General features: G+C 42.0%; 1 protein-coding gene across 2 annotated transcripts in view; it reads left to right on the top strand.

The window, feature by feature from the left end:
- The window catches only part of PTPRB (protein tyrosine phosphatase, receptor type, B), a 63,900-nt gene extending 51,887 nt beyond the window's left edge, over positions 1 to 12,013 (top strand). For both annotated transcript variants that reach the window (XM_014964045.1, XM_014964046.1), the window contains exons 29-34: positions 740 to 874; positions 1,955 to 2,077; positions 2,335 to 2,498; positions 4,530 to 4,665; positions 7,727 to 7,847; positions 8,616 to 12,013. In XM_014964045.1, coding sequence (XP_014819531.1) covers positions 740 to 874; positions 1,955 to 2,077; positions 2,335 to 2,498; positions 4,530 to 4,665; positions 7,727 to 7,847; positions 8,616 to 8,638 — 702 coding nt within the window. In that variant the 3' untranslated portion in view covers positions 8,639 to 12,013. The remainder of the gene's footprint in view (positions 1 to 739; positions 875 to 1,954; positions 2,078 to 2,334; positions 2,499 to 4,529; positions 4,666 to 7,726; positions 7,848 to 8,615) is intronic.
- The last annotated feature ends 455 nt before the right edge of the window (positions 12,014 to 12,468 follow it).

Below are 12,468 nucleotides of genomic sequence, written 5' to 3' on the forward strand. Positions count from 1 at the left end.
AATATAAAGCTTAAGGCTCCCTCCCCCTTCATTTATTCACTTGAGCTAAAAGTCTGAGAACTCATTTTGTGGGTGTGCTGAAAGGCTGTGTCTGGCTGCCATTAAGTTAACTGTGAGTGATTTAGCCAGCACTTAAGGACACTTTCTTGAATTGCTATGTTTATGTAAGATAGCACATCTAATTGTCCAAGGACACATTTTTAAAGGTCACTGATTTTATACAGTGTCCACAACAACTGTAGCTATCACTGCAGGTGGCATCCTCATTGTGGAGCTGTATCTCATCCTGACAGTGTTGGCACTTTGCAGGGATGGTGAAACTGGCAGAGATTGCAATAATGCCCTTTGCCAGAGAGTTGTGATTGATAATAGCAGTGGCTTTAGCAATCCAGATTTCAAGCCAGAGCTCAGCTAATTTATTAAAAACAGTAAATAAAACAAAAACCCCTAGTCGATCCAAAATTGCTTGAGACTTTGCTGAACACAGTAGAACAAAGAAAAGCTTTGACTGCCACAAAAGGAACAGTATTTAGATACACTGCTGCAGTCTCTTCCTTCTCTCTGCTCCAGCCAGCCTTCTGCTTCCAGGTCCAAGACAACAGTTTAGCTCTCAAAACTATTGTCCCAGCAAGGGCATTGTTGCTGCAGAGCCCTGGATGCAACCCCATGGCTTGTACAGTTGCTAGATCTTTTTTTTTTCTCCCTTTATGGAAACTAATGGAGTTCTCTTTACTTGCAGGGCAATAATTTCCGCAGGGAATACATAGCAACTCAGGGCCCTTTGCCTGGTACCAAAGATGAGTTCTGGAAGATGGCATGGGAACAAAATGTTCACAATATTGTCATGGTAACCCAGTGTGTTGAGAAGGGCCGGGTGAGCAGTGACTCTTCTATATTATTCTATATTATTAATGACTGTTTTAACACCTATTAAAAGTTTATGTTTATTATTTGCATCACGCTAATGCTAAAGGCCCCAGTCAAGGAGATACACAGCAAGAGAAAGGAGGTATAATCTAAAGACTGGAGACAGGTTAAGGCTGTGAAATGGGGATGCAGTGACCATCCCAAGATCATGCAGCACATCAAGGCTAGAGTTAGGAACAGTGCTTCTGCTCACTAGTACTAATATAATCCCTTCAAGTATGCAGAAGACAACCACCAGCAAAAAAAATGCCTGTTTATCGCATCAACTGCAATCAACTACTACTTTAAATATAAGCTCTAGAGAGCCAATGTTGATCATTAAATACATGGAATTCTCTCTGATGCATAAACCCTGATGTAGTAAGCAAAGACCAGTCATGCACCTAACAGTCTTACTGAGTGCAAATGTAGGTAGGTTATTTAGCTGTCTCAGCAATCTACCTCCCCAGGTATGATCAAATCCTGCACCTTGTGTAAGGCAGGCACTAGTTCTGTAAAAAGATTAAACCAACATGAAGTAGCGATCATCTAGTGGCACATATGGGGATATTTCCTTTTAGTTTACCTTTTTTTTCTTGAGGAGACTGTGAAAGCGGATGCAGGACAGGCAGTCACTTGTCTCCTCCTGCACACTGGCTCTGAGTGGGACCCACTGTCATGTCTCAGCGAGAGGTGGGGAAGTGGGCACTGTAGGCCTAGCTGTCATCCAAGCAGAGCTCTGAGAAGAGCTGGCGTAGAGTATGTTGTGGGATCCAGAAGAGGGCATCAGTTAGATGCTTCCCATTCCCCCCTCACAAACATCTATGATGAGAACTTCCACTTCCTGGCCCCATCCTAGCCTGTTTCCATCCCAGGCCCTGTTTGTTGAGCTGACACAGCATGAGGTGGCATCTCTCCCTGAATTCAGCTGCTGTCGATCTTCCTTCATCCTCAGGCACAGGAGGTCTGAAGTCTGCTTTTGCCAGTGCTGGATGGATGTTTACAGCCATTACTGACACTAAATCTATCTTTTTCTGTGTCCCTGCAGGTGAAGTGTGATCACTACTGGCCTCTTGACCAGGATTCCTTGTACTATGGAGACCTGATCGTTGAAATGCTGTCTGAATCAGTGCTCCCAGAATGGACAATACGAGAGTTTAAAATCTGCAGTGTATGTTTGTGTACATCTTTTTTCTTTTTTTTATTTCTTTGATTAATTGGCTTAAAAACGGTGTCATATTTCTTTAATAAATTGACTTAAAAACAATGACAGGGCTAAATTAGGAAGGATTGTTATGCTGTAGCACAGTTGCATCATGCCCAGCTCATCTCTGGTGGCAGCTGTAGCATTCACTCTGAAGGTGCGTGCTGTGTGTATCCCTTCCTCTCTCATCTGTTCTGATGACCCACACTTTTGTATCCTGCCAGGAAGAGCAGCTTGACTCAACGAGGCTCATTCGTCACTTCCACTACACTGTCTGGCCAGATCATGGTGTGCCAGAGACCACCCAGTCCCTGATCCAGTTTGTCAGAACTGTAAGGGATTATATCAACAGGACCCCAAACACAGGACCAGCCATCGTGCACTGCAGGTATGTGCAGCAGCAAAAGGTCACTGGCACTGAGCCTTTGTGCGTACCTTTGGGAAGATCCCAAATACTCACCCTTGTTAGGCCATGGGCAGCCACAGAACCCAAGAGATAGCTGATGGGCTTAAGTCTCAGTATACATCAGAGCAGCATTCCCAAGGCACATACAGCTACTCACAGCCTCACCCTGGAGATGCCCCAAAAATGATTCTCAGGGAACCACTGTGTGTCTGTTGGATCACTGGGCAGCACTAAAGGTGTCAGCAGCTGCCACTCTTCACATGCTTTTGCATTCTTCAGTTGCCTGTGTGCTGCTGTTACAGCACAACGTCTGAATCAGCAAAGGGTGTTCACCCAGGGGTGAATCTGACAACATATGGAAGTTGAGACTAGCTGGCAGAGCCATCTTTCCCCCTGTTCTGACTGAAACTCCCTTTGCTTACTTTGTCATGCTCTTCTGCTGTTGTGCCGTCTCTGGCAGCCATAAGGCTGCAGTTCTTTTCCTCTGCTCCATGATCTGCCCTTACACATGTAAAAAAGCAAAACTGAACTGCCTAGTCTGTGATCCACTGGCCAGCTGCAGCAGGCCATAGGGTTACAGGGTGAGAGAGGCAGTGCAGCGTGGTGCTGTGCGTATCTTCTGATAAAGCCATGTGCTCACTGGTACTACCTGAATGTAGTATCTGAGCCCTCCACACTTTATATGGGCTGAGACAGATATCTTACATGAGATCACCTGTACATCATGTGCTGCAACAAGTTAGATGTCTACTGTATCACTGGCAGGTGAACTTTCCACTTCCCAGCCTCCTGTCTCCAAACCCCACCTCCCAGCATTTAGCTGCTGGGGACTCTGCGATACTTTGCCTTACCCTGCCCTTTCACAAGGCACAAGTCAACCCATCTTCTAGAGTCAAGCCTACTGGTTCAGCCCTGGAGAGAAGAGGTTTAGAAGTTACACCCAGGGGCAGTCTTTCAGTGTATCTATCTCAATGACTGAGTTAATCCAAAGCAGAAGGCAGTATGGGCAGTAGCAGAGATACCTCTACCATCACTATCCTTTCCTCCTTTTGTCGTGGACGGAGTGATTAACTTCACTAGTTAGAGTGAAGCAGAGAAATATTTATTAAGGTGAAACAGTGATTTAACAAAACCAGTAGTGTGATAAAACCAGTAGTAAATGCGATAGTGTTTACAAGATTCGATGTCAGGGTACACTCTATTATTTACTGCACAGAGGACAGGGTCAGGCAAACTCTCAGGGAGGCCCTCCCGTTGAGTCACGAGGTTCAGAAAGGACCCCCTTGCTTTCTAAACTCCTTCTCAGAGAGGAGTCTAGGTGCGGCTGGATCCAATCCTAGTCCCAGACTTGGTCAACGGTTTATGTCTAAAGGATTATATATGCACAATCAATCCTTTACATTACTTAGATAAAATTTCAAAGTTTAGCATGCTATTAGTCACTTACCGAGAATCTGTTGCGGCAAGGAATCCCTCAACCTCGAGGAGCAGAACCGAGAATTTGTCGTGGCAAGGAATCTCTCAACCTCGAGGAGTAGAACCTTCAGTGAGCATCCTCACGAAAGGGGAGATCCTGGCGTGCAGCCCGCTGCCATACAGGAGCTCAAAGGGGCTTTTGGGCTGTCCATTATTTATACAGTAAGATAATTGACCTATAGTCATATTTTCATGGCAACAAAATTTCTAGATCCCCACTCCAGACAGTATTTTGACTATGCTGCCAGCCATCCCCCAGAGACCGCGTGCAAGTTATCACAGCTGCTGTTGTGATGGCCGTGGTGGCCAAGGCCGGGCAGGAGCCGAGAGGGAGGGGGGGGGCAAACCAGGGAGAGCACACTGCCACACCTTTCTAAACAAATTCCACTATAAAGTGTTTGAAGTCCCAGGGATACCATTTTTAAAAAAGAGCTTCTCACCCTACAGATCTGATCTTTACAAAAGTATCACATGAAGAGAGTGAATGCTTTGATCCATCTCCTTTTAAATCTTTCAAGTGTTTTTTTTTTTCCCCAGTGCTGGTGTCGGCAGGACTGGCACATTCATTGCACTGGATCGAATCCTGCAGCAGCTGGATTCAAAGGACACTGTCGACATTTATGCAGCAGTGCATGATCTAAGGCTTCACCGGGTTCACATGGTTCAGACAGAGGTAAGTTTTGGATAGCCTACAATACAGCAACACCGGCTGCAGTATAAATTAATTAGTCTCTCATCTTAAAGGCTTTTAAAGCACCTCACAGTTATTCCACTGTGAAATACCGGTTATGTATATTAGCTCTGTGAGAATTTCTAGTTCAGGATTGTTTCCGTTGGCTCTCATACAGCAGATCCAACCATAACAAGTAGTAGCTATGCTTCCTATAGATTCCTCCTTTTGGCACTGGCCCACGAACACCCCAGCAGTGTTATGCAGCAGACACTTAACAAGCACGTTAATGAAGTGTCCTGTAAGTGAGCTTTGAGCAGAGATAGGTCCTTCGGGATGATCTTGGAAGACAAGCCTAAACCAGACAGATAGGCTGACATAATAGAGAAAAGGAATGGAGGGCAGAAGAAATTAGATGTACATAATTTTAAAACTCTAGGTACTGTGACCTTGTGGCTTTGCAGTTCATTTTTTATTGAGCTGCTCTGTCCATTTTCATTAATGGTATTGGAAAGTTGATCAGCACTCCCCTAACATAACTATGCAGAAGCAAGTGCATTTATTCTTAAAGTGCATAAAACGTACGTGTTTGGGATTTCTTTTTGTGCTTTTAAAACTGCAAGAACATCACTTTACACTAATAGCAACTAAACACTTAGGAGCTGATTTAATAAAGGCGAGTTGTGGAGGCAATCTTCACATTTTCCCTGCTGTTAACAGAGGACAGGTTTTATGGGTCTGCCTGTAGCTTGATACTAATGGTGCTCTTTGTTGCAATTTGGAAATGAAAATATCAGTGACTGAGCTTCCTGATAGATGTAAAAGTCACACATGGGCTTAACTGGGAATGCAAAAGAGAGATTTCCTGGAACTCTCTTAATCACAGAAGACCTCCTGTTGGAGGAGAGACAGATCCATCTCACCTTTTACATTCCCATCAGCTGTAGTCAGCAAAGGCTTTCCGGAGGGTGGTTCTTTTTCCCTAATTGGAACCAACTACCTCAAGAATCTAAATTTGACACCAGGCGAATGGACAACTAAAGTTATGTGTTACAGAGCTGAACTTTGGCCTGAGCTTGACATGACATCGAAGTCAAAAGGACCCAAGCAAAGTATCTAGAGCAATAGTGAGAAGCACCCCACTATGCCACTGCCAGCAATACATGCACTTCTGTCCCAAACCAGCAGTGGCTCCAGACTTACCCAGATCCCCAGATCCCTCTTGTAACCAGTCCTGCCACTGGAAGAGTTCACAAGCAGAATCCCAGAGACAGATCGACAGAAAGCTTTTGCAGCTCACACGTACTCACCCCACTTGAGCTGTGACGGGCTTGGAGACTGACCATGTAGCTGTGTCAGTGCACAGCCACTGAGCTGCTGTGTTCTCAGCAAGTCTTATTAATCTGAACTGTCAGTTGCATCTGTATATGGTTTCTGATGTGGAACTGTCTTTTATCAAGGTAGCTTGGAGCCCAAGCAATATAAACTCTCATCCTCCTGCAAGAAAATGAAATCAATTTATCCTGGAGTTTTATGATGATTCAAAGATTTCAATGAACCGTGAATTATGAAGTAATTCTTAGACATCTTTAAAAAAAAAAAAGTAGAGAAGATGAGGAGAGAGGGAAGAAAAGATCTGCTCCACAAACTCCATTTGATGTGTGTGAGGACCCTAGTTCCTGGTGTTATTGTTCTTGTCTTGGCTTCCACAATCTGTCTGGGGGTTGACATAAAAGCTAGGTCCCCATCTGTTGATGTGGTGGAAGCCAAATCCCTGCACTGGGGAGCACAGGACTGTTTGCAGTAACATGCTCCAGCCAAAGGTCCCAGCACTGTCCTGCTCGACATTACGCAGTCACAGCAAAACAGCAGCAACAAAATGCTCCCCCTGCCTCAGATTTGGCTGGAAGCTGTTTAAGACAAGAGACTGCAGCTGGAGACATAAAGGGGAGTAACAGAAAACTGTCTGTCAGCTCAAAAGGCGGTGGGCTCAGCACAGCAGCTGTAACACAGGCAGAGAAGCTGTCCACCCTTTCAGTCCTAAATGGTCTCTGCCAAAGGAAGTCTCCATGGCTTGGCCAACTTTCAAGCAAACGGGTGGATGGGTGGGGTGCAGGATTTCTCCACAGAGACAGCAGCCGTGTATGCTATATTTGCTTTTATCCCCACTTTCCCAGAGCCAGAGCACTGAGAAAAACACACAGAGCAGTAACTCCTGTGAAAATCAAATAGAAGATGTGTGGGGAGAAAATGTATAAGCTTATTGGAGAAATTATGTCTTTGAGAGAAAGTAATATTTAAAAGGTACACCTTAATATATAAAGGTGCTCAGCATAATTTTGGGGTTCCGTGCTGCACTAAACAAAAAACAATAATGACTCGTCATAAACCACGGAGGATTTAACAATCAAGATCGTTTGATAAATAGTCAATAACATGCTGACCCTCCCTACTTTGATTGTGAATGTCATCTTAGCTCCCTTCTAGGAAAGGCACTCTTCAGAAAAGACAGTCTGTCGTTTGCTGGGTAGTCAGAAGCAATCTTATAACATAGATTCGATTCAAATAAATATTGCTTTTTGTCAGAAAATTTGGGTTCACCAAAATGCTATAAAATATTCATATATATTGTGATAGAATTCTGTGGAAAATATTTCCTTTCAGAGAGAAAAATCAGGAAACTGTTTGTCTCTTCTGTGTGCTTCCCTGTACATATTAATTCTTTGGCATGGACTTTATACTAAAGCATTCAGAAGTAGTAACTATCCAACACAGCATCACGTCAAATTATGCCTTACAGTTGATAGAGGTTTCACTCATGGCGTGATCCGTCAGAACATATTATGTTGGTTTGTGTTTTACTGGTGGCATTTCTAAAAACAAGCGCATCACAAAAGTTTATTGTATTAGTAGTGTGAAAAGGAGATTAATTCTAGAAGTGTATTTTCATTTTTAACACCACCCTTGATTTTGTGTGAGAGAGTTAGCCATTAATGATTTCTCACAATACAGAAAATTAAATTACAAAATTTCCCAGAGTGACTTAAAAAAAATTCTTTTGCAGTGTCAATATGTGTATCTACATCAATGTGTAAGAGATGTATTAAGAGCCAGAAAACTTCGCAGTGAACAAGAAAATCCCTTGTTTCCAATATATGAAAATGTGAATCCAGAGTATCACAGAGGTAAGTGCAAGTTTATCAAATTGTAAAATGTTTCAAATGCAATAGATCATTGACAATGTAATTGAGGCAAAAAACTGTGCTATCCTTTGCCATGAATATTTGTTCTCTTCCTGGACTTTCATTTCTTCACTACTCTGCTCTCGTCACTCTTGCATCTTTATTTCCTCTGTTAGTAGTCATTATACTATCTCTTTCTGCACATGCTTCATGATTCCTATGCTGCTGGGGAAACTGAACCCCTTCCCTACCATGATACTGGCTTCTTCCTTTACCTCATCAGTGTTCCCACCACACTGAGGCCACTGGCTGGGCTCACTGGCTCTTCTGTCATTCACGGAGTTCCATTTCTGTCCTGAATCCCCCTCATTTGCTGTTGACCACATAGGTGGCCTAAGGAGACTTTCCATCTGCCTTAAATGGATAATGTAGGTGTCCAAGGCTGTGCTCTTTCTTCCTCCCCCAGCTCTCCACCCTTCTGGGCTCTTTTTCCTATCCTGTATGCCGTCCCCTGGGGACAAGACTTGCCAGAGCAGTAAACCTGGCAATAGAACTGCCCTTCACGTCCTGCTCTCGTGGCCAGAGGACCAGTCTGGAGAAGATGTAAAAAAGGTGGCTTATGTGTCCTGGTAGGGCTAATTCCTAAGGGCTGTAGAAGTTTTCAGAGTCAGTCAGCCACCTTTCAGAGCGCTGCAGTCAGCTGGCGGAGTTGAATGTGAAGCCACCCGGGTTGTTTCATTTTTTTCTAACCTCAGTTTTCCTTGCTTTCAGATGCTGTTTATTCAAGGCACTAAGAATGTTACAGACAACTGCTTTTGTGACCACATTTGTTATCTAGGGGTTTGGTTTGGGTTTTTTAATGTATGTATTTCATGCACTAGAAAGGCACCAGACCTTTCTATTGAGACTGTGTATAATTTATTGGTCTGGTGATTTTTTAAAAAGATATATAATTTAAGTGTAATAGATATTAATGTATATAATTGTATTTTGGCATTATGTAAATATGTATTTTTTCTATATTGTTTATATTAATATTAAGCTTCAGATTATACTATTTTTTTTCTTATCACAGTTTTTATGAACTGTTCTACATAAACTATTTTAAATTGTATGGCTAACAGGACTGCTGCGTTTGGGGCAGGTTATGTAATGGCATGTAACACACAGGAAAAAATCCTATAAGGAGAACCTCATTTTTTTTTTTTAACTAGTCCAGTGTTTGTGAGATGAAATAAGCTACTATTAAGCAAGGGAACAGTAGTCCTGTATAGGAATTACAACGCTACTCTACACTTTAAACTTAACTGCTTGTGATCTGAAGAAAATGGGCATAACCCGTAACACAATGACATACCTTTTACAGAACTCATCAACAGCCAAACAAAACAGGTCCACCTCACTAGAAGCAACTGTTTCAGTCTAATGTGACATAGTAGAAAAATATCAAACAACACACGCTGCAGTGAAGTCTAGCAGACCTTCCTCCCCCTTACACGCGTTGAGGGAAGACAGGTCACATCCTAATTTCTTTATACTGGTTTAAGAGAGCAGAATCAGAGCACAGCCTGTGTCTGTGCATTTTCACTTGCGTACAATTATCATGAGAAAGGTGTTTGAGGAAAAGCCTCAGACATTTCAATTAACAGACCTCTAAGGATGGGAAATCTGGCAACTCCCATAGCTCATTAAAAACAATGCTGTATCGCAACAGCTAAAAAAGTAGATTATAAACATATTGAAATAAAGATATATAAAGTTTACACAACTGGCTTCGGCCTGAAGCTGCTAGCAGCATGGCTGCCTTGGCCTAAGTGTTGGACTCCTTCAAATGCCACTTGCTTTCACAAAGGGAAAGCTTGGCCCCAGCATGTCCACATAGAAAGACTACTTTGCTTAGATGTTGCCTGATGTCACCACCACAAGGTCAGTTGGAACAGAAAAAGGCTCATCAGTAAACCAGGCGATGTAGGCTGGCAAGGTTCTGCTAATCATGGGATGACTCAAAAGCATTTTGTGATTAGCAAGAGGTACAATCGAAGAGCACTCACCGGGTATCCTGCCCAGCCAAGCGAACGAGGCACATCCTCTCTCCTCTGCAAAGAGGCTTCTCATTCAAGGGAGTGATTTGAATACTCTGTTCAGCTGTTCTTTATCTTGACAAAATGTTCTTCATGCAAATAGAGAAGAGGTAGCACACAGTTGTTCTCCATTACAAAAAGAAGGGCTTGATAGTTCTCCTTTTATATATATCTACTCATAGTTTGCCTAGAGAAAACTTAGCCTGCTGCTAAAAACAAGTGCCTAAATTCCACTTTCATTTTGAAGAGAAATGAATACTTCTGAATGCCTCCAGAGAACCAGCCAATACACCTAAGTGCCTAAGTGAAGAACTGCTGTGGCCCTGGGCCAAGACTACTGTAATTTCACCATGACTTACTGGAGCCACATTCTCCTTGCAGTAGTAACACCTGCCTGATGATGGCTGAAGAAATCAGATGGCAAAGCAACTCTGACATAGTTTTCTTAAATCATTCCAAAGCTGAACCAGCAGGACTATGCACAGCTGTGTCACTCTGGTTTTCCTAGAGAAAAGGGAACAGCCTGATAGTCTCTCTTCCTTCTTACTCCATCTGGAGTCTCATCCTTTCTTGATGAAATACCATCATGTGCCTCAGAAGCCACCCTTCATATCAGCTTTCACAGATGCTTAGAACGTGTAAGCTTGGTTAACCTTTCAGGTGTCTCTGTATGAAAATACTTCTCCTTCATCTTGTACATCCTCTTTGGCCCCACACAAACCTCAAGATACACTAGCCATTTTCACAGAGGGAAATCTCAGCAAAACCACAAAGAACCGTGCATATTTTCTGCACGTTTCCCCTTTCTTCTGTGTTTCTTTTGCTAGACAGACTCTAGGTTAGCAAGCAAGGATGAACAGGCATGGCAGCTTTAGATCGATCATTGACCTTGCTAATAACAGCTGAACTTAGGGCATCATGAAAATTGCTGTTGTGTTACGTGCGCTGCATTTAGTCCTTTCTTTTTGCAGCGGCAGCTGAGGAATGAAGAGCACCATGTTAGTTACCAGCAGTACAATTACACTGTGAAGACGTACCATATGTACCCTTATAAATTATCTCATGCTATATATCACTGTGTCATTTTTTATGCTGAGGGAAATGGAACTCACTCAATAATATATGATCTGAGGGCAAAAGTGTGATTGTATACTATGTATGCAACTTGTTCATCATTTCCAGAAAGTCACACATTGTTCTGCTCTTTATTTTGACATTGTTTCTTGGCTCCCTCTGCACCAATGGAGTTCACAAATCTGCACCCAAAACGATGATGTCGTAGCAGACAGCTATTTTCATCTTTTCTCTCAGATGATAATGAAACAGTTCATAAGCTTCTTCCTCCTCATCACTTAATAACGTGACAGATGACCTTAAACACTGGCACAATGCTCTTGAGCAGCTTTACCTGCTGCTAGCTAGGTCACGCGTGAGACTGTACACACACATTATTGCTCTGGTTCTGCTTTCTAGCCAATTCTGGTCATATGAAACCAGTGTAAATCCACTGAGAATAGGTAAAAAGTATCTATGTAGCATTTTGTTAATATAAGACACCTACTTATCAACATAATTAATTATATTTACTGTGCCTCTAAGCTGAATAACAGGACTGATGGGAAATTGTTATTCTAATAAGAATGGACTCGAAGGAGCAAAGAGAACTCTTAAGGAAAAAGACATCTCTCACTGAAGAGGATGTTTCTGTTTTGAATGTCCAGGAATGATGCTCAGAATTCCCTTCTTGATGTTTCCCAATAATAATGTTATAAAGCAAGGTTGGTGTTGTCGCTGATCCATAAGCTAAGATTTGCACACTTGGAGCCCAGTCTTGTGAACCTCTGTGTTGTCCACAAAGCTACCTGAGGACTTTCATGAAAGTCAACTGGAATGCTTACCTGAAGAATACCGTTCCACTTCTGAAGCACTTGCAGGGTTGGGCTTTTAGGTTAATTCAAATTTTTTGTATTGAAAGTTATTTAATAATGAAAAAAAAAGTAATAAATGTTTTTTTAATCTGTGCAATACAATTACAAAATCCACTACCGATTGTAAAAAAAAAAAAAAAAAAAAAAAAAAATTTAAAAAGGTGGGGGTTAAAAAAGATATAACCTTGGGGTTTAATCACTACTTCTGGGGAAAAACATTTAGAATGAAAATTCCTACAACCACTCTATCACATACTCTGAAACTAAAAAAAAAAAAAAAAAAAAGATTTTACATAGCTGGAGTTGATAAATGATATTTTTTGTTACTAATGGAACACAAAAGTGGGTGAGGGAAATAGGCATACTGTGAAGATGTCATAGAAGTGCAACTTTATACATTTTTCTCTGCTGCTATGGTTATTTATACAGCCTATATACGTGCCTAAAATTGCCAGAAATATTATTTTATGCCATGATATACTATGAATTTCCTTTCAGTTGTAGAACAGAAAAAAGAAAATGTGTGAGCTTTAAGTTTATATTATGTATTGTATATGGTTATTTACGCTTTGACTTTGAAAGCACAAAGTTAAATCCTAGACAGGCAGGAATACA

The sequence above is a fragment of the Calidris pugnax genome, unplaced genomic scaffold, assembly GCF_001431845.1.
Source record: "Calidris pugnax isolate Ruff unplaced genomic scaffold, ASM143184v1 scaffold44, whole genome shotgun sequence".
In the NCBI taxonomy this organism is placed as follows: domain Eukaryota; kingdom Metazoa; phylum Chordata; class Aves; order Charadriiformes; family Scolopacidae; genus Calidris; species Calidris pugnax.